This window comes from Zeus faber (assembly GCF_960531495.2).
Source record: "Zeus faber genome assembly, chromosome: 21".
NCBI classification, from domain to species: domain Eukaryota; kingdom Metazoa; phylum Chordata; class Actinopteri; order Zeiformes; family Zeidae; genus Zeus; species Zeus faber.
Window position 1 is genome coordinate 8,199,558 of NC_137208.1, and position 27,669 is coordinate 8,227,226.

The 27,669-nt window shown below is 44.1% G+C and overlaps 1 protein-coding gene across 3 annotated transcripts; it reads right to left on the reverse strand.

The window, feature by feature from the left end:
• Positions 1-1,836: 1,836 nt before the first annotated feature.
• Positions 1,837-27,524, reverse strand: usp15 (ubiquitin specific peptidase 15; the record flags this gene model as incomplete). 3 transcript variants are annotated; one of them, XM_080022140.1, is made up of 22 exons in its annotated part: positions 1,837-4,473; positions 5,201-5,289; positions 5,806-5,909; positions 7,317-7,466; positions 7,911-8,026; positions 8,951-9,015; positions 9,938-10,219; positions 11,121-11,245; positions 11,453-11,641; positions 11,912-12,006; positions 12,906-12,989; positions 13,790-14,014; positions 15,117-15,275; positions 16,165-16,338; positions 16,994-17,090; positions 20,566-20,655; positions 21,542-21,603; positions 22,565-22,710; positions 23,341-23,467; positions 25,864-25,994; positions 26,359-26,486; positions 27,436-27,524. In XM_080022140.1, the coding sequence occupies 22 exons, from the start codon at positions 27,522-27,524 to the stop codon at positions 4,120-4,122; spliced, it is 3,081 nt and encodes a 1,026-aa protein (XP_079878266.1). In that variant the 3' UTR covers positions 1,837-4,119. The 3 variants fall into 3 exon arrangements, with proteins under 3 accessions (XP_079878266.1, XP_079878265.1, XP_079878267.1); XM_080022139.1 differs by having other exon boundaries at positions 16,994-17,132; XM_080022141.1 differs by lacking the exons at positions 25,864-25,994; positions 26,359-26,486; positions 27,436-27,524 and adding an exon at positions 24,836-24,873 and having other exon boundaries at positions 16,994-17,132.
• Between the last annotated feature and the right edge of the window lie 145 nt (positions 27,525-27,669).

The window sequence follows — 27,669 nt, forward strand, 5'->3', positions numbered from 1 at the left end:
TATCATTTCAACATCGGGCGCAATCACAGAACGCCACTTTGAACCGCACATGTAAACCCCCATTGAGCGTTTGACCTTACTCTGCGACGGAAGAACGGCGTCTCATCGGCGGCGTCGCGCGTCTGCCCTCGTTCGCCGTAATAACAATTGAGCGTGATCAGCGAGGACGACAATTAATTCAACAGGAGCGCCACAGCCTTCCTGCGAAACACCACCTGCGAAACACCACCTGCGAAACACTACCTGCGAAACACCACCTGCGAAACACTACCTGCGAAACACTACCTGCGAAACACCACCTGCGAAACACCACCTGCGAAACACTACCTGCAAAACACTACCTGCAAAACACTACCTGCGAAACACTACCTGCAAAACACTACCTGCAAAACACTACCTGCAAAACACTACCTGCGAAACACTACCTGCAAAACACTACCTGCAAAACACTACCTGCGAAACACTCTGCCCACACACCACCGGGCCATGGCCGCCAATAACAGAACGAGGAATGAAATCCACTCGGTTGCCGAAATCCGGATTCCCAGACCGCGGTGTGACGGGCGTCGGCGTCCGCCTGCCGCCACGCCGTCGCCCCGCAGCGTGCGTGCAGAATGAGGGGGATCCGCGGAGCCCGTGGATCAAATTCGCGGGGAACGTCAGTGTGGGCGCGGCCAGCGTGCCCGCTCCGCTCCCCGATTGGCCCGCGGGGCGGAACGGGTCCGGGGGGGGGGGGGGGGGGGGGGGTGCCGCCCACACCCACGGCCGCTAGAGGGTGGTGCTCCATGAAGTCGGCGGAGGAAGCTCAAGCCTCTATTTCCACTAATCCCATGATACAATCATAAAGATATAATTAGAAATAAAATAATAGTGTGCTTTTCAACGAAAAGTCACCTGGAAGATGGTTTCTCACCATTAATTAATATCAATTAGTCTATATATTTTTAAAAATCTATATAATAATGATAATAATAACAATAACAACAACAATGATCAGCTCCACAAAACATGAGGCAACGTGACATTTACCTCTCCAGAGCGTACCTTTAATTATAGGGAATGAGAAGTCGGAGGATCGCCGCGCGTTGCTGTGGACGCCGGCCGCCATTTCCAGAGGACTGCTTCCGTTCCACCGCTTAGAGAAACCACTTAAAGGCACGGAACGTACAAAAACAGAGAGAAGGAGGAAAAGAAGGGTCGAGGTTTCACGCGAGACGGCTGCGGGATCCTCTGCGGCGCTTTTTTCCGCCCGACGACGCTTCCAAAGCGTCTTTTAACTCCAGAAACTCCCAGCGACATTCAAGGTCAACGCGAGTGACCCCCCCCCCCCACCGCCAAATATGGCGGCCTGCTCCGGCGTACGTGACGTTGGCTTCACGTTCCCTAGTTCGACGCCTCCCTCAAATTTTCCCCCATCCTATCAAAAGCGATTCCCTGGTTTCGGGCCCGCGAGGTGGGATCGATGGAACGCCGTTTCGGTAGATTACTCCAATTATTTTTATTTTTAACAAATAATTCCCTATAAAACTACGTCCAGCCTTTGAATCGGCACTAAATTGTGAACCAATAGAGCGCGGCGGGATACAATCTTGAGTCAGACGACCACGCGCCGCTTCTATTTCTGCAAGCGAGAGGTTGCTGGAGACCACGTGTACGGTGTGCAGAAACACACTGCAGGACAGCGGCGAGTGCTCGATGGGCAACATGGAACATAGACCCACATCAGGCTTTACACAACTTTATTGAAGATTGTGTATAAATACACATGCATGTTTCAAATGTAAACCCAAGTGAACTCAAGTGCAGCCAAACTCAGAACCCCCCCCGCCCCCCCGCATCATGTCATGCAAGGACGTCTGTATTAGCTTTAGAAAAAAATAAAATAATAATAACAATAACAATAATAATAATAATCCGCAAATGACAGAGTCGTCCTATTAAAAAAAAAAATCCCCTCCCCAGCAAGAGCACAGGCAAGACTTATGAGTCACGTGTGTGTGTGTGTGTGTGCGCGCGCACGTATGCCCCATCCACACACACGTCGTAGTTCTTACCAAGGTCTTAAATACATTGTCTGATTTTTTAATTATTAAATGCTTACATATAAATAAATAAACTTTATCAAATGTGCACTCACAGAGTGAACTTGTATGTACAGTATTGTATAATAAGCCTATAATAGAATCACGTCTCACTCAATCTGGATGAGGTGGGATGTCCAAAACAAGGCGACGCAGAGCTGAAGCAACCTGAAAGCCCATTGAAGTCGGTGCACATAACGGGGCTTATGGTACACGTCCGATATTGCCGGGCAGTTAGACAGGTGTGTTAACGTTGTCAGCAATAAAAAAAAATAAAAATAAAAAATAAAAATAAAAAACCACGCTGGAAATACCTGGTAGAGAAAAAACAAGGCGGTAACCACATCGCATTACTTCCGGCCCTGTAATGCGTCCGCCGCCGACACCTGCTCGGCGTACATTCTGGCCCTCTCGCGGACGAGCAACGGGTTGATCTCAAGGTGAAAAAGCTATAATGAAACAAATAGAAGATCACGGTGTGTGTGTGTGTGTGTGTGTGCGCGCGTGTTTCCATCTGCGCTTTGTGAAGGGAGCCATGCAGGACGAGCCGTGTGCCACCGTTGTGCAAAGAAAAAGGCGACTGGTCTGAGATCGGGAGTTAAGGCCGAGGTGATGGAAACAAGGGACGATCCATCCGATGCCGACATCACCCATGTTCCCAACCTCCCAGCGCCCGGGGGACAGAGGAGAGAGAGAGAGAGAGAGAGTAAAACTATAGTAAAGCTATAAAGCCCCTCCCCGGAGCAAGAAGAGGGGGGCTGAACCAAACTCGGAGGCAGGGTGGACGTGTCGCCAAGCTCCTTTCGCGCAAAACCTTTTGTTTTGGATTTTAAAACTCAATTGTAATAACGCACCACGCCACCGGGTGTGCACATTTGGAGGCGGCTTCGGAAAAATACCCCCAGCCCAATTTGAATATATTTTTTTTTTTTAACCGCGCATGATGCTCGCGGCGAAACACGACCGAAATGAGCCCGGCGGCGTTCCAGGCCTGCTTTAAATTGATCCTTGACTTTTGAGGTGGAAGATTGTTGTCGTTGTTTTTTTTCAGTTTTGTTTTTTTCATAAATTCAACTGAAGTGTTGGAAGAGAAAGGAGAAGCAGGACCTTGAAATGACGAGATTCACGCCGGTACATTGGTTATGTGTGGACAGGTGTGAGGTTGCAACAGCAGCCGCAGCACGTAGCGAGGACAGTTTGGCTGTTTAACGTCTTAGGGGAAGAAAAAGAAGAAAAAAAACCTCAACTCGGGACTGGCGATGCGTCGTAGCACCTTCGCTAAAGGCCGCTAACAAGCTATCTGCTAGCCTTTTTTTTTTTTTTTTTTTTGTTTTGTTTTAACTGAGAAGACCTCCTCAGTGAAGAAGTAGTTGCAGTACATCTGGCACTAATAAAATTCTATAAAAATAATTGCGGGTGTGTAGGGTGGAGGGTTGGTGATAGTGCAACACGTTCAACAAAAAAATCCAGCGCGTCAATGAAAACTCCATAATATTTCAGTGTTTAAAATATTTACACAACCTAAATGATGATTGATGGTAAGGTGATATGATTCTGCCAAATGGAAATATATATATATATATATATATGTATATATATACACACACACGGCAAGCGGCAGATTCAGACCGCTGACATTCTGTAGAGCGGAGGCAGTTAATAAAAAAAAAAATTAAAAAAGGATGTGGCCACACACACACACACACACACACACACACAGACACACAGACACACACACACACACCCTGATTGCTTCGCGTTGTGAATCCCGACAGCGGCCCCGACAGTCAGTGACCCCTACAACGACGCCCCCTGCTGGAGGGGCGGGGCCGCCGCCGTGCCGTGTGTCCGTATGGCTTTGGATGGAAAGATCCCGATCGCTCGCTCTCTCTCTCTCTCTCTCTCTCTCTCTCTCTCTCTCTCTCTCTCTCTCTCTCTCTCTCTCTCTCTCTCTCTCTCTCTCTCTCTCTCTCTCTCTCTCTCTCTCTCTCTCTCTCTCTCTCTCTCTCTCTCTCTCTCTCTCTCTCTCTCTCGGCCCTCAGTTGGTTTTCATGGCGACGTCTCGGTTGGGCGCCAGCCCTTCGTCCTCCTCTTCCTCCTCTTCCTCCTCTTCTTCTTCTTCTACCTGGTTATTGTCCGTGTTTACGCGACGGTTCTCATTCAGGTCCTCCTCGTCGCTGTGTGGGGCGGCTGACGCGGACGCGGCGGCGGCGGCGGCGGCGGCGGACTTCCTCTCCGGCTTCTCCTCCCCATTGTTGTCGCCATCTTCCTCCTCCTCCTCCTCGTCTTCATCCTCCCCCTCCTCTTCCTCCTCCTCGCGGTCCAGGGCAAAGTAGCCGGTGCCTTTCACCGTGTCTTGGCGTTGGTAGAACAGCACATAGCCTGCTTTGGACTGAGACAGCACGCACACGCACACGCACACACACACACACACACACACACACACACACACACGAAAAATCAGCCAATTCCTGTGGTTTGACTTAAAGTGGTCCATAAGAGAATTTTGTCTAAATTAATCTCACATTTGATACTTTATTTAACTGCCACTTATTTGCGTTATGCATGTCCTCCTCGATACGCTGTTTTCATTTCATTTCGGTGGCGGGGTCCGCCTTGCCCACCAAGAACGCACTGATCGGGCACGCACAGGCATGGCAAATTTGATGAAGCAGCAGAGAAATGGATAATAATTCATGAAAAAAAAAAAAACAATAAAAAAAATAAAAAATAAAAAAAAGTAACGCCCTCGGATGAAAGAAATGATCCCCTTCATGTCACGTTACCAAGCATAAAAAAAAAAAAAAAAATCAATCAATCGATCGATCAGAAGAAATGAAACTTCCGAGAAATTTATGTGAACGTTGGAGTTTCAAGTGGAATTCTGGGACTTTGTAGTGTAATCCACCCGACACAGACACATGGATTACCACTTTAACTGCATCTACAACCATTTCAGCGTCCATTAGTGCAGTTTCACACAACACTTCCCCAACTACATGCAATGTCACGTACCAGAACACAACTTTACTTTCTCCATATAAAAACACTGATATTTCAGACTTTATCATTAACTTAGACTCAGATGACCGTGAACAGAACTATAACAACAAACTCACCACTATTTGAGCTTCGTTGGCGGGAGAAACACTGCTGTCGTCAAAGTTGTACCACTTGTGGTCCTCCTTGTTCTTGGCGTAGGCGGTATCTGAGCGGGACGAGATGTCACAGCGTTGGCACAGCAGGGGCATGGAAATGTTGCCAAAAATCAATAACCACTTAATCAATGACCACTTTTCTGGACCCAGCAGACAGCAGATGAAATGCAGGGTTTGCAGTCTTTTTTTTTTTTTTTTTTTTTTCCTTTCATGGAATACATAAACCAATACGAAAAACATAATACTAAACTAATTGTATTATGATGACGTGAGCTTCAGATTTTCAAAAGGAGAAGTAACATCTCATTTTTCTTTGTTTTGTTGAACTGAATTCAAGAACAGTCAGACGCTGCAGGAGCGCAACAGTAAAGCCTGGTGTGAGGTTGTGCTTTGTTATCAATGATGAACCAACGTTTAATATATAACGGTCAAATGATCACGACACTAAATGGAGGTGTACATGTGGACATACACATGTACCAAATCTACAAACTCTTCATATGCACAGTAATATTGCTGAAACACGGTTTGACCCTTGATGCTAGAGGTAAACAGGTGGTTCTTACAGTGGCCTCCACCCATCCCTCCATAGTGGTTGGACACGGCGATGAGGTCGTAGCGGCAGGGCCCGGCGTTGGGGTTGATCAGGAACTCAGACATGTCCAGATCTCTGCAGGACGGGCACAAAGCAATTCACTGCTGGTTCTCAAAAAAGCACAAGTGGCAAGTGTGTGTGTGTGTGTGTGTTTCTGTGTGTGTGTGTGCGTGTCTGTGTGTGTGTGTGTGTGTGTGTGTGTGTGTGTGTGTGTGTGTGTCTGTGTGTGCGTGTGTGTGTGACGAATCTCCAAATCCACGATTCAACTTTCGATGTTAGGGTCATGATTCGACTTTTGATTTAAACTCTTTTTTCCCCAGCACTGACAGCTATGCCATTGTTTGACCATAGAGTCTTGATTTGTAAAGAAACACACTTGTTTCTCAATTAAGTTTTATTTGAATGATAAAAATTATAAATAATAACAAAAATATGAGAATATTTAAACAACACACCTAAACAGTGAAGAGCTTTAGCAAAACTAGACTTTAGAATAATAAAAAATAAGTTACTTATAAAACTACTTTTAAGTTACTCACTAAAATCCGAGCAGAATAACAGATGCTGTTTATGCCGGAGGGATACGCTGGTAGTAAAAGGTAAATGACTACCTGCAGCTCTGATCAGAGCGATCTTTTCTCCAAACAAAGCAAATAAAAGCTCTACATCTATTTAATTTACTCCATTTCCTGCTGCTGCTCCGCTGTGGAGCAGATCGCTCCTGGAAAAGAAAATCCCGCCCGCGTTCTCACGGCCAGGTGGCAAATGCCCCGCGGCCCGGCACCGTCTGCAAGCCGGTGGTTGGGAGGCCCTGCCGTAGAGGACATTCCGTCGGTGATGGTCGGGTGTATTTTCCCACTTTCTTCCCCACGTCCGTGGAATGACTGGACATTCTGGCCAAAGTCGCACTCTCCCTTGTCCACACAGTGAAACGCCGAAAGGAGAGGGAAACACTCCGGTGCGCTCGTGCGTCTTCACCGACACAAACTTCACACACCGTTACCGGGAATATTTCTCCCTAGTGTGTGTTCACTGTGCAGCAAGCTAGATGAACTTGTATCGAACTTCATCAACGTTTTTTTTTTTAACTGTTTGTATTGTTCAAATTCTTTTCCAATTTCGTCCCTGCAGCCCGAGTGCCAGGGGGGCGGGGCGGGTGCGGTGTGCGTTGAGGGATGCGGCGCAGCGGAGTCGACCGCAGCTCTCCAAACTCCGAACCAATCTTCATGAAAGTTTGTAGCAGGGCGAGGCGCAGTCGACCCTCCCCCATCAGCGCACACCGCATTTGTTTAGCGGCGGATCTTGACCGCACCAATATGGCCACCATGACAACATCACCCCAAAAGAATTGCAAACCTGCTTGTGATTTCAAAATTGAACGCTCATATCGATCGATTTTTCGATTTCGAATCCGAATCGTGACACCCCTAGTGTGTGTGTGTGTGTGTGTGTGTGTGTGTGTGTGTGTGTGTGTGTAGGTACTGGATTGGGAAGTCCACCAGGGAGTCCAGCTTGTCCCTCATGTAGCGACTGTAGGAGAAGCGCTTCAGATGGACCACCAGCACAGGGGGCAGGGACCACAGATCCAGCTTCTTGGTGGCCTGCTGGTGCTGCTTGCAGTTTGGACAGTACCTGAGGGAACGGACACAAATGTGGACGCAGAGTCATTTCGATTTTCAAACAAACAAACATAACATGTTTGTTTGTTTGTTATGATTATATATTCTTATATGAATGTGCCTATTCAAATGGATTTAACAAACATTACATTTACCGTCATTTTAACGTAGGCTTCTCAGCGTATCATTAAAAATTTCCAAAACACAAAAAACAGAGACAACAAAATCTAAAAATGTCCGCTATCGTCAGCCGTAATGTAACATATGTTTGCTGACTAGTAAACAGGCAAAATCTCAATGTGACACCAGTACGGCTCTTAAAAAAAAATTATAATAAAAAAATATATACATATGACATTTTTAAGAGTACAGTTTTTATCAATAGCCGCTTACTATTTAAAAACTGAATTGTTCATAATTGAGAGTAGAGGTGTGCGGCTTGAAGAAGGAGTCATACCAGGGGTCCTCGGCGCCCAGCTTCTCCTTCGTGGTGAACAACTCAATGCAGTCCTTCAGCTTGAAGAAAGCCTTCTTCTGAGGCTTGTAATCCATGCTCTCATGCTTGTCAAAATCCTGCTCCCGGTCAAAAGAGATGCATGCAGGTTGGTACATTGGTTAACACGTTGGTATCAAGTTACTGTGAGGCTGAGCACTAATTGCTTCACGGACTAAAAATAATCTTCACTATCACAGTGGGAAGGATAGAAAGCCAGAGTGGGTAGGAACTAGTTTTAAGTTGCAGAGCTGAACCAAAACATTATGTTTAAGTATTTTTTCCATTTGGTAGAACAGTCAAATTCTACAGCAACAGGGAAAACACGATTCCTTTAAAAAAAAAAACGCATTAAAAAAACCTTTAACATCAGCGGCTCTGGAAATCTAGTCGACACGGGCATTCATCACGCATTCAAACTGCTGATCGTAGACCCAATCACGCTGGTGAAAGTGTTCCAGTTCAGTGTCCTGTCAAGGTCTTTCTTGCTCACTTTCATGGAAATCTGGATCCAAAAGGTGCAAATACCTTGCCGCAAACGCATACGTTTTAGAATCTATATGGGGTAGGAATTTCACATATTTTTCATGGTGCATCCTGTTATAAATAAAGCGAATTCACCAGGTCAGGCATATACCTCAATACATTTATCTAAGTGTGTCCTAATTTACCGGGATGCAATGATCCCACTTCCTCACTGCCGATCCAATATGCATTCAAATCCCCAACCTTTAAGGGTGGGATCAGTAAAACTGGACAATTGGCAACAATGTTTCAAAAAAAGGGAAAATTCTAATAATTTTTTTAAACAAATACATTTTACACACACACACACACACACACACACACACACACACACACACACACACACACACACACACACACACACACACACACACACACACACACACACTTTGCTGCAGACCCCCAGCAATACCTTCACAGACCTCTAAGAGGCTGCAGACTCTAGTTTGGGAACCCCTGGTTTGTATCGTCAGCCTTACCTCTGTCTCCACAAAGTATTTCTTCTTGATATCTGGCTCCCAGTCCAAAAAAAGATAGGAGTGGTCTGTGGAAGGAGCACACAGTGAAATACAAACAAGGAAATCTAAATCTATTTCTGTCCTTTTCATTAAGAAAAGAATTAAGAATTGTCCACCATCTATGCATAAATGACTATGCCTGCGATTTAAACAATAATACATTTCCATAATTATATTTTCTGTTTTATTGTTCAGGCAACCGTAGATGTATCACCCAAAATAATTTTAAAAACAGGGCGTCTGCAGGTATCACAGAGTTCAATTTAAAACTTTCTGAAACCTTTTTAGATTCAAAATTTTGGAGCCTTTTTAGAGACAAATTTTTGGACACTCTCAACAAGTATAAAGGTAAGTAATATATATTTGGTATAGAACAGAGGTCAGTATTGGCTGGAAATAGGCCACGTTATGAACTAGATGGTTTTGTGAACTGTTATTAGAAGAGTTTCATTCACATCAGATCAGTGATTAGGAACTAGAATAAATAAAGGGTTACTTTTTACCACATAAAGGTAAGTGAAAGGATTTTCTTGGATTTCTGTCCACAGGTACCTATGACAGTAATTTCAACAAATAAAAAAATCAAGGCATTTTAAGTACATGCAGACACCCTGTTCAAAATCCAAAACTAGAAACAAAACTTTGCTTTGCACTTCAGCTTGATGGGTGAAAAGCAGAAAATGCCAGGCAGTCACAGTATCCAAAGTTTGAGAATTTTTAAGGCCAGCTGCATTACACTTTGATCACTTCATTGAAAATTAATGTTGCAGATAAGGCATTTGCATTGCTCCCGCCAGTTTGCTGAGATAACAGACCTAATGTCAAACCATGACCATGTTTCAGACAGAGGCAATGGAACACCTTAAGCTCAGAAGCAGGGATTATTCACTTGGAACTACTTAGGTCTGCCTGAGCCAGCTCGTTCCCTCCTCCCGACGCGGTGCATACCACTGTGTCTGAGGTGCGCCTCGTCGAAGCGGATCTGCCTCGTGTCCTCCTTGATGAGGGAGAAGTCCGTCTTGCCCATGTTGTTGTACTGGAATGTAAAGAGTCTCTTTTTGTTGTGCACCGTCGTTTGGTGAGCTTTGGTGGAGTTCTCGGGAGAGACGACGCCATTCTCCAGTTCGTTGTCGCCGCCTACCGAGTCCTCCGATTGGCTGTTGTCATTCTCAGAGGGAAGCTCCTGGTCTTGACTGGACTCATCATCCTGCTCGTCAGTCTCCATCTCACCTGGAGGAGGGCGAGTAGCCTCTTACTCATTTTATGGAAAACACACATCATGTAGCACACCCTGTAGCTCCTCAAAATAGTTGTTGAAACCTTTTGCTGTATTCATTAACGGTGCTGTATTCACTTTTCTTCAGCTTGGAATGCAACATATTTGTTGCCAAGTTCTCAAGAACTCAACACTAATACTGTTTTCACATCAGAATTAGTGGGTCTAAACCCGCTAAAAATAGGCGACTGACACCTTTCCCACTGCCAGGAGAAATGCCGTTTTTTTCTGGTGTGGCATGCTCGACATCACGTAAAAGGGTCACGTGTCGTGGTTCCAGTGTGATTGGGAACAAAACAGTAGAGGAGACAGCAACTTAAACAAACAAGGACATAAAACTGTAAAACTTGAAAAAAATAAAATAAAAATAAAAAGTATTTTGAGCAGTTCAAAGGAATCGGATTGTCATTAACGACCCAACACTACAGCAGAAGCAGCATGGAGCACCCTCGCACCAGCCGGTGCGCTCACTGGTCCTTCTGCTGCGGGAGTGGGGGCCGGCTTGGGGCGATGCTGTAGCGGAACGTCCGGAACTTCAATGCACGTCACAAAATTAGCGGGTCGACCCGCGTGTCCTGTTGCAGGGTCATTAGACATGGGACTGAGACCCGGGTTTTTCCTTTCCCACTCATAACAAATGCGGGATGTTCGCGGGTGTTATCGGGTTTATGGTGGCGTGGGAAAGGGGTATAAGTGAGCCTTTTCTCTCTCTGTTGACTCCTCATTGGCAGTCATCCCGTGTTAGGGCAGAGTTGGTCATTATAACTGCAGCCAGCTAATAGCCATGCTTGTTGGAAGAGAGGAACACAGATAAGAAGGAATACACAGAAAACGGGGGACAGTGTTGGTACTCACTGGGCGAGCCCTCCTCCAGGAGACCGTTGGTGGCGTTGCCGTTGACAGTGTGTTGCTTGGAGGTCGGCGTTTCCTCGCAATCCTCCTCGTCGTCCTCGTCCTCCACGGCACTGCGTACGAAGCGGCTGCCAAGACAATACCACGTCTGTTTCTCACAAATCTGTTTAGCAAAACTGAGTCGTTAAAAAGGCAACATTTTTCAGTCAATGTGGCTTTTGTGCCCGGTCAAGGTCATTCATAGACACTTTAAAGTATGAACTTGAAAGTTCATTTTGCTCGCGTGCTTTTTTCCTTTATTATTATTTGACTGTCTTCTTCTACTACGGGCCTACCAGAGGCGCAGGAGCAGCATGTTGTAGAGCTTATCTTCGCTGAGCGATCTGGGGACGGTGATGAGGAAAGGCTGTCCGAACAGGGTTGTGCTGGTTTGGTTGTAACCGGACTGCTTGTACTTCTCTCGAAGGTGCACGGGGATCACCACGTGGTCCGTGTCCTCCTGTTTGTTCACCGCCACCTCGAAACTGCACGGACAAGAGATGGATAGGAATTGATTCCATATAAAAAGTAGCGGCTTAAAAAAATACAATAAAATAAAAATAATACATTTCTAGCTCGATTTGGAAAACTGTTATTATTAATACTTTCACTCTTTACTCTGATGAGCTTTATCATAGTATTTTATTTCTATATTTTCTCTACTTTACAGTATTTTGTTTTGCAAATTGTATAAATAAAGACTTTTACTACTACTACTACGACATTGGAGTTGAGATAATGTGGTGGTCACTCACACGTAGATGTAGTCCCTCTCCATGATGCTGCTCAGGTTCTCGTTGGTGGCGAAGATCCGGTGGAAGCAATGGTTATAGATGTCTGTTACGATCATCTGCAGGGAGATTGATTAAAGGAGATTGTGTACCTGGTCAATCAGTCTGGTGTAATGACCCGTAGGAAGACCAGGAAGGATTCCAAACGCACAAGACGCAAGGGTTGGTGAAAGTAATCTTGATATGTTAGAAATTCAACAGTGTGGCAGTAACGGTAGTAACTACAACTACAATATTTTCGGCTTTTAAATGAGTGAGATAAGATAAGCTACTGGTTTTTCTCGCGAATTCAGTGAAACCTTCAAATGACATGACGGCATAACATTAATGATAAACAACTTGTTTGTTTTGAAAGCCGTAGTAAGCCAGTTAGGATTAGGAGGAGTTCAGAACAGTTATTGATGAGTTTAACAGCCAAAAGATAAGATAGTATTACAGTAGGTGGAACAATAGATATTTATTATACATAATGTCAGAACACCAGAAAAAAAGGAAAACAGTTTCAGTCAGATGTTTTCCCCTCTTCCAGTCAGGAACGCCCCCTCGGAAAGTATTTATACCAGGCGAGTGTTAGATCTACTAACCCTGAACAAAGACAAGGGCACTCATATTGGTCTCTACCAGTTTATGGTCTCTTAACTTTATCCAAAAATTATCTCTTTTGGGAAATATTTTCCTAAAGGTTCTCTTCTGACCATCTTCATTATTTTCTCACACACCCCTAATAAAAAAATAAAAAAATAAAAAAATACTAATAAAATTATTTTACGATCCATCTCTACGGAAAGGTTACAGAATCCAATCAGGGTAGCCGCCGAAACGGCCAATGACAAGGTCGCCGTGGAGAGGAAATGGCTTCCGCAGGCCCACGGGAGGCAAGGACAGGTCGGCACTAAAGTCTGACAGCTAATGAGAAAGCAGCGTCGTTGGCCAGGGAAGAGACAAGTGGGGTTTTTACCTTCTCAGCAGACACACCGGTCAGGCCGGCGAGGGAGGCGCACAAGTCCGAGATGTAGCCCACCTTGGGAACAGTCAGCTTGTACTGGGACGAGAGGGGACAACGCACAGCAGTCAGCCATTATCAGGACACCGAGACTGGGCAACGTTTTACCCATTACCCATACCTGTGTTTAATTTAATTCTGGGTTAACTTTCGAATAAACGCCATAGAGGGCTGGAAGATATTAACTTAAACAAATATATATCTTTTTTTTATCAATACCTCAATCTTGATAATTGAGAAATTCTGATTGATCATTTTGTGGATGCCTATTCAGACACACAAGAAATATTTGCTAAACGATCATTACTAATGTGGATATAATGACCAAGCAGATAGAGGCATTGCTTGGAACAGTCTGCAAAGCTCAGAAAACTGTATTACTCGACTGTAATGCAGCCTTTAAAGACAACATTTTACTATGAAAGAAGAAATCTAATCTTGTGTCACAACATCGATATGATAACGATATATATTGCCCGGCCCTGACTCCGGCACCCTGGACAATGCGTCAGCTGTGCATTGGTTTTCATCCCCTCTTTGAGTTGTAGCTATTTGAGGGAAGCCAAGCCAAGTCCAGGTTCCCTCTTGTATTTATTTCTGGATGTTTTTTTTTTTTTTTGTTTTGTTTTGTTTTTTTAAGACCTGCCAACCCAACTCAAAACAAGTTTCGGTTTAGGCACAAACGCTAGCAATAATTATAGACATTAATGTCGATAAAAACAGATAATTGCAAAATTTAAAAGATCTACTTCTTACTACTACAACTACCATTTATAATTACAGTGTAGTCAAATCCATGGGGCAGATGAAGGACCGGTTCCCAAGAGGTTGCTTGCTACCTGTGTGGGTTTGGCCAGGGGGTCAAGCCTGACCAGGTAGACCTCCAGCGTACGCTCCTTCTTCATGGGCAGAGGAAGGGTCAGGTAGCAGAAGGGGTCAAAGGTTACAGAGACTTTGGAGCAGACCGGGCAGACCAGGGTGGACTTGAAGAGGCCATGGAAGATGTCCACGATGATGGAGTCGTTCCTCTTGATGTGGTTCTCCCACGCCTCCTCCGCCACCACCTGGGAAAGACAGGAAAGACAAAAACAAACTAACGTCAGACGTATTCCACCATTTGGACTACAGCAAATCATTTCCAAAACAGACGCACAAACACAATCTGCCATAACGGCGCATATTATTTATTTGAAAACCTTGTATGTCATACATACATTTTCATGTGTGTATTGTATTTATTGAAATCAAATCCAGTAGTCTAGCCATTATGTAATAACTGTGACAGCTCAAAATGAAGGACTGTTCTGGAAGGTGACGACTACATGAAATAGCAGTCGACACGGTTTCGATGTGAAGTTTGTAGTCATATTGTTCAGGACACTCTCAACCCTTTTGACCAGCGACATTACTTTTTATTTTACTTTTTCTTTTTTAAAGGGGCAATAGACAACTTTTCGACCCCCCCCCCCTAGCGTTTCCAAGTGGTATTATTGTTTGTGCCGCTGTCGCAATTACAACCGATAGATTACGTTTTCCTCAGAGTGCTCCGTGGAAATGATCAACACTGCTTTGGAAATAAGAAAAAAAAAAGAAGCATTTTTCACTGAAGAGGTAAATTGAAATTGTCACAATTCCAGTTTGATTTTATTTCATTTGGATGCGCAATCACAGACATATATACACACAGACTCCGCGTTGAGCGCTGTGGCCCGTTGCTGTGATACGTCAACGTCGCCGCCATATTGGAACGGGCAAGACTGGCCTGTAAACAAATACAAGTAAACGGGGGAACTGTGGTTTTTATGGGTAAAAAGCACTGTAACGTTTACATGTCTCAACCGATTGTAATGAGTGTTTTTTATATTCAAGGGTTTATGATCTACGTGGAGTGGACTGCTCCACTATCCGCCATTTCCGCTAATGGTTGCGCATTGGTCGACCACTGCCGTAAATCCATCATGTACCCGGGATTTGTACCCGGCGGCAGCCCGAATTGCAGGTGATAGCAGAGCTCATAGGGAACCAATCTAAACTCAGACGGTGTTATTATTCTACAGCCATTACACTGTGCAATCAACATTAACTTCATAATGATAAATAAAAGCACAAAAGTTATCTGTCGCTCCTTTAAGTTCCTTCAGACCAGAGCCCTTTTGTTGAGCCCACCTTGTCAGGCCTGCCCTCTGCATCTTTCAGCTGGATGTAGGGCTTCCTCTTGATGCGATTCAGGTCCTCATGGAGGCCGTCAAGGAGGAAGGCCAGCAGTTCATGGGAGTCCTGCTGCTGGTAGCCAGAGAACTGGGGAGCGAAACGGCCCACCTGGGTCTGGAAGGATTCATAAACATTTTTGATTAAAAAAATAAAATAAAAATTTGAAGCATCGCAAGGGGAAAAAATAAAACACTAAAATATATAACGCAATGGAAAATGTCACAAAAACAGAATTATGGTTCAAAATGAGACATCCGTCCATCCCAATTGGAGCACAGTGTCACAAAGTGATAAACTGTATGAAATGGCAAACAGACCACACAATTATGGGTCTCATTGTTTTTATTTAAAGTATCTTATAATGTACACCACAAGGAGTCAGTGTACAAACTGAATGCAGCTTCTCAACAGAAGCTCCAAAAGTTTATGTCTTTATCGCCAACCAGTTGGGGACATTGTTTGCAGTCGGGATCAGAGGAACATGACGACACAACTTGTCAGAACTCAGCAAATACTTGGGATCACCAAAAAATGCCATGATGATTAATAAAGATAACTATCGCTTATTAAATAGTAATAAAATAACACATGAAAATAGCTGTGCAACAACTGCTAAGCTAGATTCAAGAGGTTTATATGTCACATACATATACATACGTTCATACATATATGCAGTGAAATGTCTTTGCAACGCACAATAGTTACTAAACTGAACATAATAGCTAACCTAATTTCTACCTGGCTAACTAACTGAAACTAACTGATTCCTAAAACATAATGCAGTAAGTGAATAGAATAATAAAAAATAAAATACAATTAAAATAAAATAAGACTTAAAAAGGTAATACAGAATGGGGGTACACAATAGAAGTGAAGGGAATAGAGTTATACATATAGGCTAGGCTATCAAAAAAAGCCAAATTATTTAATCTAACTTTTTTATTTATTATTTATTATTATTTTAGCTAGCTAAAATGAGAATGTAAATCGAGTGGGTAGTTACCTTGAAAGGCCTTGGGATAACGTAGCTGTATTTGCCCGACCACACCTGCTTGCCAAGCTCGGCGTACGTCCTTGCGATTTCTCCTTTCATTCCCAGCGGGTTGTCCTCGTTCAGCTCGTCTGTGTACTTGTCTTTGAGGAAGTAGTCCATCAGGGGAGGGATGTTACTTAAGCACTAAATGAGAGTGGGATTAAAAACAAGGAAGGTTGAGAGTGAAGGAGGTGATGGTTCTGCTTGAAGCCCAAACCTTGAATTTCACATTGACGCTGGGCACAAATTCAAAGGGAATATTTTACCCGAGAATTTATATTTTAAATACCTTGTGTCATTGCAAAGCTATTCTCTGATGTATCTCTGAGAAACTCAACAGCCTATAATGTTGCTTTCCCAGCCTTTGTCTATTTCGTAAAGTAGGTATAGTAAAGCCATTTCTACGAGACAGTTTAGAGACTTCAGCACTGTAAGCATATAATTGCACTAAGTAGTCTGCTCAAAAGAGACAGTATTATAATTTCCGGATTCCATAGTTTCCCCTTTGACGAGAACATCTTGTAACTTAATAATTACTGGTTAATTTTAAATACTTGGTACTGGTCACGACCCTATTATTTTATTTTTATTTTTTTTAAGAATTCCTCACACCAGTTATTAGAACAATGGAAGTTCCAGTCTTGTTCATTTGCACTGACCCACACTAAATTATTCTGAAACATGTCAAAATGTGGAAACTTTTTAAGACTAGGGGAACTCATCAGAAAAACTCCCTATACCATACTACACATTTCCAGGTCAACCGTGTACCGAGGGAACCCTTGAGTCGTCGAGTTACCTGCACAGCAGAGTTCATGAAGCACGTGTTGCCCAGGTTGGAGAGTCCGCAGAGGCCTGAGCGCTCGCTGTGACGGCCCTGGTCTGAGTAGTCGTAGCTGTACGGGTGGTAAGACAGACTGTAGCTAGAGTTCTTCACACTGTGTGAGACACAATATACACGCAGAAAAGTTATGTACTGCAGTACGGCTAGAAATAACAACTGAAACACCAAACATCATGAGATCGTCTACCTTAAAGATGCAATGTCTACTCAGACATTACTAGGTGTGCGTCAGGACGACTAGAACCTCTTTAATTTACACTGCCAATACAAAGACATTAGGGCTAGATTCTCTACACCAAGAGAGACCATAGCTTAGCTTTTCACTGTGGCACTCCCATGACCCAGACATTACGCTACACACAATCCAAAAGAGCAGGTGGTGGAACGCTTTGATACTCTTCTTCAACTTTTGAGTCTTTCTCAGGCGACAAAGAGAACCAGGGAGATTGGCTCAGACGTAAGGTGTGCTTCCCAAGCGGGAAAAGGCAGACCTTGACGAGGGCTGCAAGTCAGCCCCATTGGATTCCTGCTCCCATTGGCTGAAGGAGGCAGTCGTGGCGGCGTTGCCAGTGTTGGCAGCGCTGGTTTCACAGCTCAGCACGTGGTCCACTCTCCTGCTGTCCAGCTCCACCGCCTCGGCTCTCAGGCACCACCAGCAGCAGAGGAGCATGGCCTCCCAGCCCCGCCCCGGCCCACATCTCCGCTCAAACTAGAACCACCACAGCTTGGATGGGGTTTCGTTTCGGGATTAGCGAGTCCAAAAGCCCATTTTAACAAGGCGATGGAATCAGCTCAGAGTTGTGCTGAGTGTCCAGCTGGACACTGCGTCCTGCAGGTATGCTAGCTCGGCCAGGTTTTCCTTGAGTCCAGGCCTTTTCCAGAAAACCCTACAGCAGAGGCAGCTTTGAAGCTGACAACGTTCTCTCCCACACACACACACACACACACAAACAATGCTCTTGTAGCCAACCCTGGGGAAGGGCTAGCCAGCCTAGGATCCCTTAGTTCCAGCTAGCTGGGCAGCTCTCCTCGTCTCCCCCTTTTTCTTCTAGTCGAGGCTGCACTGCGCGTCATTGTGCCATCCCCCCTTACAGTTCCGCACCATCCCTCTGGTCCCGTCCCGTCCAACACAGTACAGTGTCCTGGTCCCCTGCTCCTCCCTCCGGCCTGCTTGCTGCTCTCTGCCGCTTCACTGCTACCAGCAGATATTTATAGCTGCATCAGCAGAGGGGAGGCTCAAGACTACTGCTACAGGAGGTGGAGGTACACAACGAGAGAGGGAGAGATAGAGATCGGGAGGATAGTGAAGAGGGTGAGTTAAAGAGGGGGGGGCATAGCATTCAGGGAGTGGAGGGAGGTGATAAAGAAGGAGGGGACAAAATATTGATGCTACAACAATGGGGGGGGGGGGGGGGGGTAAGGGACCTGACAGAAGAGAAATGAGCAGCTGATCCACTGCATCCAGCTGAGGCTGCAGAGTCTCTCTCTCTCTCTCTCTCTCTCTCTCTCTCTCTCTCTCTCTCTCTCTCTCTCTCTCTCTCTCTCTCTCTCTCTCTCTCTCTCTCTCTCTCTCTCTCTCTCTCTCTCTCTCTCTCTCTCTCTCTCTCTCTCTCTCTCTCTCTCTCTCTCTCTCTCTCTCTCTCTCTCTCTCTCTCTGTGTGTGTGTGTGTGTGTGTGTGTCCGTGAGAGAGAGGGGGGGGGGGGTGAAGGGGGCAGGGCAGAAAACATTTATTCTGAAGGTCACAAAACATACAGTATGCAGCTCCAAGCCGGGTGGAAGAGAGAGAAAGGGGGGAATCAACACAGAAGGAGGGAAAACCTGGGAGGTTACGGTGTGGAGTTGTGGCAGTGCCAGCAGACCAGGAACTCGCACCCAAAAAGTCAAGAATTACGTAATATGAGATCACTTCATATGTAAGTAAAAAGCTGAACTCCAACCCTATGCATAATTCACTGAGGATGCTGGCGCTGGCATTACAGTGAGGTAGGAGCAGACCAGCTATTGGGAAGTGAAAGACCCTGTCAATGCCTCTGTGAAACCCACACGTGCATCAACACCACTGACAAAGATGCCATTGTGAGCAGTTCAGAGAGTCAACGTACAATGTACAGCCGACATGGGTCTCTGATATGACATCATGTATGTGGGCCCGTGCCATCAACATGGCCCCAAAAATAACATAAGGTCATGCCTGCTGCTCTCCCTGCTTCCAGGCCAAGAAGGTTTTCATGTTTACGACACAGAACAACAGAATCAAGCCCAGGGTTCACATTCCATGTGAAATCTGGTATTTACTCCTTGGCAATAGAAAGGCAATGTCTGGTTATATTCAACTCATTACCAGCTTGATGTGCATGTGTGTTTAAGAACTAAATTACTTTTCTGTCTCCCTGTGTCTGTTCAAAGTGAAAGAACATCTGACATGGCCCGACACAAAAAGGAGGTGCCATGTTGGCAACTATGCATCAGCTGTAGGTTGCCTGCAAAATAGTTGCCAAATTGTAATTATCTTATGATTGAGCAATAACTATCCTATATACATGTAATTATTGTCCATAATTCAATATTCTCACCATTTTTGATGGAATAAATTAATGCACCAGGATAACTAGGATTTTTTTCTTTTACATATGAAAAGTGGTTGACAACAGGGCATTTAGATCATACAAGATGGTTTACAATGGCCCAAATCTGGGTGACAACTGAGCAACCATTATTGTTGGGCCTTGGTCTGGTTCATTTTGCTTAGACGCCCGAGAACAAGCTGCATCTACACCAAAGAAAAACATGAACAAGTGATTCCGGGGTTTTTGAATGTTGATATTGACAGATGATGATATTGGCTGTCATTCACCAGGCAGAGTTGGAAAAACTAAGCCGGCTGGGTGGATGGGATGCTTCTGGCTTGACCAAAAAAAAAAAAAAAAAAGAAAGAAAGAAAGAAAAGTTTCATAATATCTGTCACAATCGCAAAAATAAGGGCAAAGCTGAAAATAAGCCCTTGTTAGGCAGCACACGGACAACGCTCAACCCGCGTTGCTGCCTCCCTATCCCTCCCTTTACTGCATTGTGAGATGACCACCTTAAAGCCCAGAGCACAGCCAGAAATAGGCCTTTGCAGAACACAGCACTACCAGATTTTAATTAGACAAACTGCACACAACAGCAATACACAGACAGAATATAACAAATAATGCACTTTTCTCCGTCAGACACTAACTAACATCATTTTTGTGTAAATAAAAAGACAATCTGACATATTGATATTGGTATCAAATCTTTTGTATTGTGGATATTGATCTGACACAATATCCTATTTTAGCTTGGTGTCAGATAAATAGCAAAGACCAGCGTTCCAAGTAGAAAATAAATAGTGTAAGGCTCAAGAAATGACCGATTAATTGAAGAGCCACTCGGTCCTGAATGACAGGAGCTTTAGGGACATCTGCAGTGGATTAAAGCCCCATCTCTGGTTGCATCTTGCCCACCCCCAGCCTACCCATCAACAACCACTACAGGGCCTTACTTCCTGCTGTTGAAGCTGCTGTTATGATTGATTGTGAGAGATGAAGGCGAAATCTTTGGCAAAGCAGAGAGATTGGAAGCACCAGATGACCTTCAAAAGATAAAAGAATAGATCATGGGTTAGAGAGGGAGGAAAGAAATAAGAAGCTTGGCGGTAAAGTGTGTGAGCGCTAACTCAATAAAAACATGAGATGAGTTAAAATGAGTGGTGTTTGTCAGCGAAGAAAGCCCAAGCAGACAAAGCAGACTAGCAGATATAAAGTGAGAGAGTAAAACATTATTTTCAAGATAAGGGCACTGTAACTACAGTGACAAACAAGAACAACAAGTTAATTATTTAAAGATAATAAGATCACCGTTTTTCCAATCCAGGCCTTATCAAAATATTCGTTCCCATCATTTATAACTGTTAGTAGCATAAACTCACTGAATGCTTTACTACTGAGAAATATACTGCCCTGGTGAAGCACCTCACAGTGCTTGAATGCACTCGGATGCGGCAAACAATTAAGCTTTAAAATAATACTAATTCTCATCCACAATACTCACATGTGCCTTAGTGTAATTTTAAACATGTTTTAAGTAATAGAAATATCACATTTTATTAAACACCTTTTTTTTTTTTTAATTACCAGTATTAAGCATCGCAACTTCCTGTTTCTAGTATATTACGTTATGCTATAAATTCATGGGGAGCAACATTTGAATAAGACGTGGGTTGAAAAGCAGCAAACCGATCCTTTAATTCTAAGAGAAAGGAAAATGTTTCCAACAGGTAGCAGCACAGCAAGCTGACATGCTACAGCAGATAGCCTGGCCAACATACAAATAATTAGCAACATAGAATGTCTTATTTCTTTAACAATGCAATGACAGTTCTTCTTAAATCACCAATAGTCATCCCCAAAATATCTTAAAATTATCCCAAAATATAATGTAACTATTGCCCAGCTCTGAATACGGTGCAGTCTACTCACTTTGGTGCTGTGGAGCCTTGAGGCCATGTTCCATCCTCATTCTTCTGCTCTATTACAAGAACCTGCAGGGCCGCAGATAGTAAAACACACTTACAGTGTCGCCTTCAAAGTCACTGATATTGAACCGCCCTTGGAAGGACGACATTATGTGATTTTAAAAAGCATAGAAGTTTAAAAAGCATAAGATTGAACATAACACATTCAGTGTCATATAAACGACAAAGTAATTAGCAGCAACAAAACAGTACCAAAATAAAACCAATACACCTTACTGCAAACTGTGAAACATGCCATCAAAAGACAATAGTATGAGAAGGGAGCGCAATACAGTACATTAAAGCTTCCATTCGCCTTTACTAGTTTAACACTTTTGGGGCCTACCATTGATTTCTCAAATTCAACACACAGTTGTCTTCTGACTGCTGCTGCCAAAAACACAAGGTTTCCTCACAATAATGTAGCTGTTCGTATACTTGTTAAGACAGGGAAGCTGATGAATCCAATCCACTGGTCCCACTTAGTGAGGCTTTGTCAGGACCATGCTGAAAAGGCCCGACAATCCTCTGGAACAGCTGCCAGTGAAAGGAATGCCCCTCCGGACTAAAGCCCGCTGGCCTATTGTGGCCAGCTGACTAGATTAATCTGGACTTGTAAAGACACTGTTTAGAAACGTGGTCAAAACCCAGGTGGGCACACTTTCGTGGAGCAAGTGTCAAGCATAGGCCAAGCGCCCGTTTTAAGTAGATGTTCTTCCCCAGGGCCGCTGATAATAAGTAAGCGGCAAGCACAGTTCAGCCGGTAGGAGGGCCAGAGCACTGAGCCTCTCTTTATGGCACAATTTACTCAAACACCACCCCTCCATGAACCAGACAGAAATAGAAAGCAAAATTGTCTATAGCAAACCTTTAATTTTTTTAATATTTGTTTTTGAGTACTGTTTTAGATGCAAGGTGCACGCCATGACGTTTCAACAATCCTCACAAGTGAACCACAGACGCAGAAGTGAGGGGAAGGGTTCCCTACCTGTCCTTGATAGAGGCCGGCATCTTGGATGGTGCTCTCCGGTTTGTTGAGAGGTTCGAAAGTGTTGGTCATGTACCTGCTCCACAGCCTGGTCTCCTTCCCGTCAGGGATGCTGAACAATTTCCTCATCTCCTTCTCTATCATGTCTGAGGAGTCGGGAGGATAGTGGGGTTGCAGTGAACCATGATGCAGGACTATAGCAGCAAACTGTTTGATGTAATACTACGGCTGCAAACTGGGTATAGCACAAACAACAACATGACCCGTGAAACAGCTTTGATTTATTCAGAAATAAAAATAATCACTGAAACTGAAGTTTTGGTCTAAGTCAGAGCATTTAAAAACAAAACGTACATCGAAATCACATAATGATCTTTAAAATTAAGAACACCATTTTTTCTAAATTAGTTCATTGTTACATTTCAAAAATGACAATAAAAAAAATGTAATCAAAAAATGTTGGGAAACGGCAGCATTTTAGAGAGAAAAATGCACAAAGACCATGGGAATTGTCAGCTGGACCTACAGCCAGTAAATTTACTTAACATATTGTTACGTACATAATAATAATAATAATAATAATAATAATAATAATAATAATAATAATAATAATAATAATATTCACTGCACATGTGTCAATCTAATAATAATAATAATAATAATAATAATAATAATAATAATAATAATAATAATATTCACTGCACATGTTTGGAAGCAGATTTGGAAAATTGTGTAGGTAATGGTGTTCCTCCAGCCAGGGCTGTGACAGGGCCTACCTATCGTGTCAGCTTTGCTGAAGCGTCTGGTGACAACGTTGTCCATGTTGCTGTCTTCACAGAGCTTTAGCTCCGTCAGGTAGACCTCCACCTTGCAGTGTTTCACAAACATACCCTGTTCAACCACCTAGAGAAAAAAAAAAGAATGGCAATTAATTCACTTGTTGAATCACTGCAACCTTTCAAATCAATATTATATGAATTTCACAATTCTACACATACATTGAAGCAGGATTGAGTGTGGTATGCTTTCCTTTTAGGACATTCATACATCATGTCAGAACAATTCTCAACAGACAAACAATTGCATAGTAATAAATGCAGACAACAATCTCTCAGAACTATCTGTTCATTTTCTCCATATTTTTGAGGAAGCCGACCATGATCACATGTATGCCTTGTAATTGCCTGCACAAAGCCACCGCAAAAAATGTTCAATTTAAAGAAATGACCCAGCTACTGGCAAAAAAAAAAAAAAAAAGAAAAGAAAAAAAAGAAAGCCCCGACAGAAGCTAATAAAACCAAAATTACCTCAACTGCACTCAACCTCTATGCAAAGTGCAGCTATATACAGCATGGAAGGAAATAGCATTGTTGTTGCTGTTGTTGTTGTTGACTGCCATGATACAATTCCTTGTACAATTGTTGTGCATGTAGTGCACAAGTTGTCACCAGATGACGAACAGAACCACTTGCTCTACCAACTAGTTCAGCATCCACTATAAAACATGTATGGAAGTCCTTCCACAGCTACAAATCGAGCCGTGTGGTAAAACAATTAAAGTGAAAGGTACATCCTGCACTTGTCCTGGACCATGTGCCGGGTGGACATAAATGTTAGATAGGATAAAGTCAGAGGTGCCCAATTTAGCAGGAGCGCGTGGAGACAGCTGAGGGGTTCCAGCCTATTTATTGCTCCACCAAGTGTCCCCACTGCCCTCCCTTACCGCCCCTCCACAACGCACAGCTCACTAAAGTCCCAATGAACTGCGACGACACACTTGCGCGCGCGCACACTTTGATTTGCCCCCACCCCCCCGCCCTGGTCTAATGAGGCCCACCCTGCACATTACACAATACGCATGTGTTTCTGACAACGTGAAGGCAACAGCCCAACTTCTTGACAAACTCCCACAAAATGTTGAACGGCAAAGCCAAGCCAGAGCTGCTCTAAACCCCAATCCCGCCGTTCCGTTCTTGCTTATCTTGATCCTCTCAAAAGCCTGACGCTCTTTCTCCCTGAGTTTGACCTCAGCCGACATTCCTTTACTTAAAAAAAAAACAACATAAAAAGGACACGCAACAAGCAACATTGCTCGCCAGTGTTAGCCAGAAAACATGAAGAGGGCAAAGTGAAGAGCCGCCGCATCCAACCAATAACTTCAGGACTCCATAATCCCTTCAGGTGGCTGTGGGGCCCGCCGGCCCTTTAAGATGACAACCCCACAAAAGTGTAAAAAAATGTATTCGAAAAAAAAAAAGGCAAATGAGAAACCTCCTGCATGCTGTGTCTCACAGATCGCTCCATGTAGCTTTCCAGTCATCCAGAACGCTGGCTGAAAATAGAAACTCCGAGGCCACCCGATACCCCCGCGACATACATGGCAAAATGGGAGGGTCAATGGAAAGGGGGAAAGAGTGAGAGTGTGACGAGGAGAGAGATGCAAAAGACACCAGTGCAGCAGCCATGATGCCATGACAAGCGAGATTTGACGCACTGTACCACCCCCAGCCCTCCACAGTGCAGTAGGCCCCAGTGACTTAAGAAATAGGGTGACTGCAAATCTACAGGGACTGAAGACCTGTTAGCGCAGACCGCAGACACACAGACCCACAGACAGTGTTTCATGAGCTCAACCACTCTAGCTACCAACTTCAGCAAGAAGGAATAATAACATTCACTGGAGAGAATTAATTCATATGTTTATCAAATGAATAATCGAAAAATGGTTCCTCCAGCATATCAGACTACTGTGCATATCAGATTTCTTATTAAAAAAATAAAAACAATTACATATTCCCTTTGGTGTATTACAAGCCCTAAACCAGACATTTTGATTACCAGCATTTACTGGGTTTGCTTGTCATAAATGGGAATTATTGTAGCATGATAGCTTATCCGCATCAGCATTCGTTGATGAAAAGTGCCCAGCGCGACAAGGTCATTAATTTAAATGTTTGTAAGGTTATTTTATTATTAGGAATTAGACACTCGATCTGAATGGGCCATGCAGGGACTCTCCTTTCAAAAAGTTTTGCTTATTAAATAATCTCTTAAATAAAAAGAGACTCAAACCAGATCCACAGCTGCTATTCTTAAAATCAACGCAATACCCTAACCCTAACCCTAAATTTAAACACAAGGGAATATTGCAGCTCTGAAAAATGTTGCCATGGTTTACCGGGATTGCTTTTTCCAACCAATAACTAAGATTATTTGGTTCTGTCATTCATGCAGCATTACAGCAAAGTCACTGGCCACCCAAGTAATTTATAGTTGCATGGTAATGCTGGAATCCTTACCTTTCTTGAGATTGGTTCCTGAGCCTGAGCCAGTCCATACCAACTGACTAGCTTATTCCAGCCCTCAGTGGGGACCAGGATGTAGTCAAGCTCATCGATGAGGTGCTCCTTGATGGCCAGCACATCTCCATCTGATAGGATCAGAGTAGAAGAGGAGCACGTTTGAGAGAGGCTTTACTGGAACACTGTTACTAAATAACAGACAGTTTTTTCTATTAATTTCTACTGGAGACTATGCCATATGGCTCTCACGCAAAAACAATAACAACCCCTAAACAGGTTACTCTCTGTGATCTGATAACTCTGATCACTTTGTCACGAGGTTTCTCTGAAATCTCTTTAATCCATTTCCAGAGATAATAGACTTGGGACGCTTGGTATGTGATTATTGATAAGGAATCAGAACATTCAAATGTAATTTGAACGGGACCTTTTAATACGTTTTTCATATAACCCAAAATGATCAGTAGGAAGGCATGGAAAATTCTCTCTTACCCCGGAGAAGGCCCGAGTTGTCAACAGCTCCTGGATAGACATTCTGGTCGCTCATCTGATATTTGTCCCAACTGTCATATCCGACATATTTCTTCCACTGTTTGAACCAGTGACTGTCCACTAGGTACCTATGGATCATACAAGCAGATTACACCCAACGCCCCCCAAAAAAATACATTATTAATGGGAGGTGAAAGATCACATCAGTGTGCTTAGCCACACTAACCTATATGACCATCATCGATCACAGTTTGAAAGGACTATCTGTCTCGACAGCTGGCTGCGATTAAGGGATGAGAGATCTTTGAAGTCTGGTATCACTCCGGTAAGAGTCGATCAGATAACTCACTCGATTGCATTCCAACGCAATTTCGCAAGAAGGGAACTTTTGTGATTGACACACAAATAATGTTGAGAGCACATTATTCCGCCCCACCCGACGGTTTTGACAGAATTCTAGGTTTTTTCGGCAACAATTACGTGTCCAACAGAATGAAATGATGAACGAAGGAGGAAATCCCCCCCATCGCTCACCGTGTATTATACCAAACGAATCGATGTTTTGTTCCGTTTTTGTTTTTTTTCCACTGAGTCACTCGTCAGGTTACAGAATCTTTATAAAAATAAAAAATAAAAAGATAAGAGAGTCGAAGCTTTCATCACTGCTGTGATTTTGACAGGTGCTCGTGTCCGACTCCGCCCTGTCAAGTCGGCGGATGAGCTCACGGACAAAACCACTTGAGGCTCCACAAGCTGGCTGCTTGATGTTACCCCGCATGCTAGACCAGCGACCCGCAGTACAATTACACTGAGCTTAAGTCATCGGCTACTATAATCTCTGGGACTCAACACGTGTAAATAGTGAGACTGGGCTTGTTTGGCGGGGTTGTTAAGCTAACGCGTAGTTAAGGGCTAGCAGGCTTGGCGAGCCAGGAGCCCAGTGCCGAGGCTAACTATTAGCCAACTGTCAACACGGCCTGTCAGCCCGGCTTGGCGGCGCCGCAGCGCACTGACAACCCGGGCGGAGGTGGCCGGCGGCCGCGCGGGGCTTTCGAAAAGCCCCCGCCGAACTCCTACCATGTGTCTCCCTTCCGTAGCTGCGTTTTTAACAGCGACGCGACCTCTGTTCTCTGGGTGTCCAGATCAGCCGCTCCTCCTTCCGCCATCTTTCCTTGGACATCGCCCGGTGCATGACGGGAAAACGCGGGGGGGGGGGGGGGGGGGGGGGGGGGCGGGGCCATAGTTAAGCGAGGCGGAGCGTTTCGGCCAATCAGGAAGTCCGTGGCAGCAACAGGGCGACGGCCCAGACGC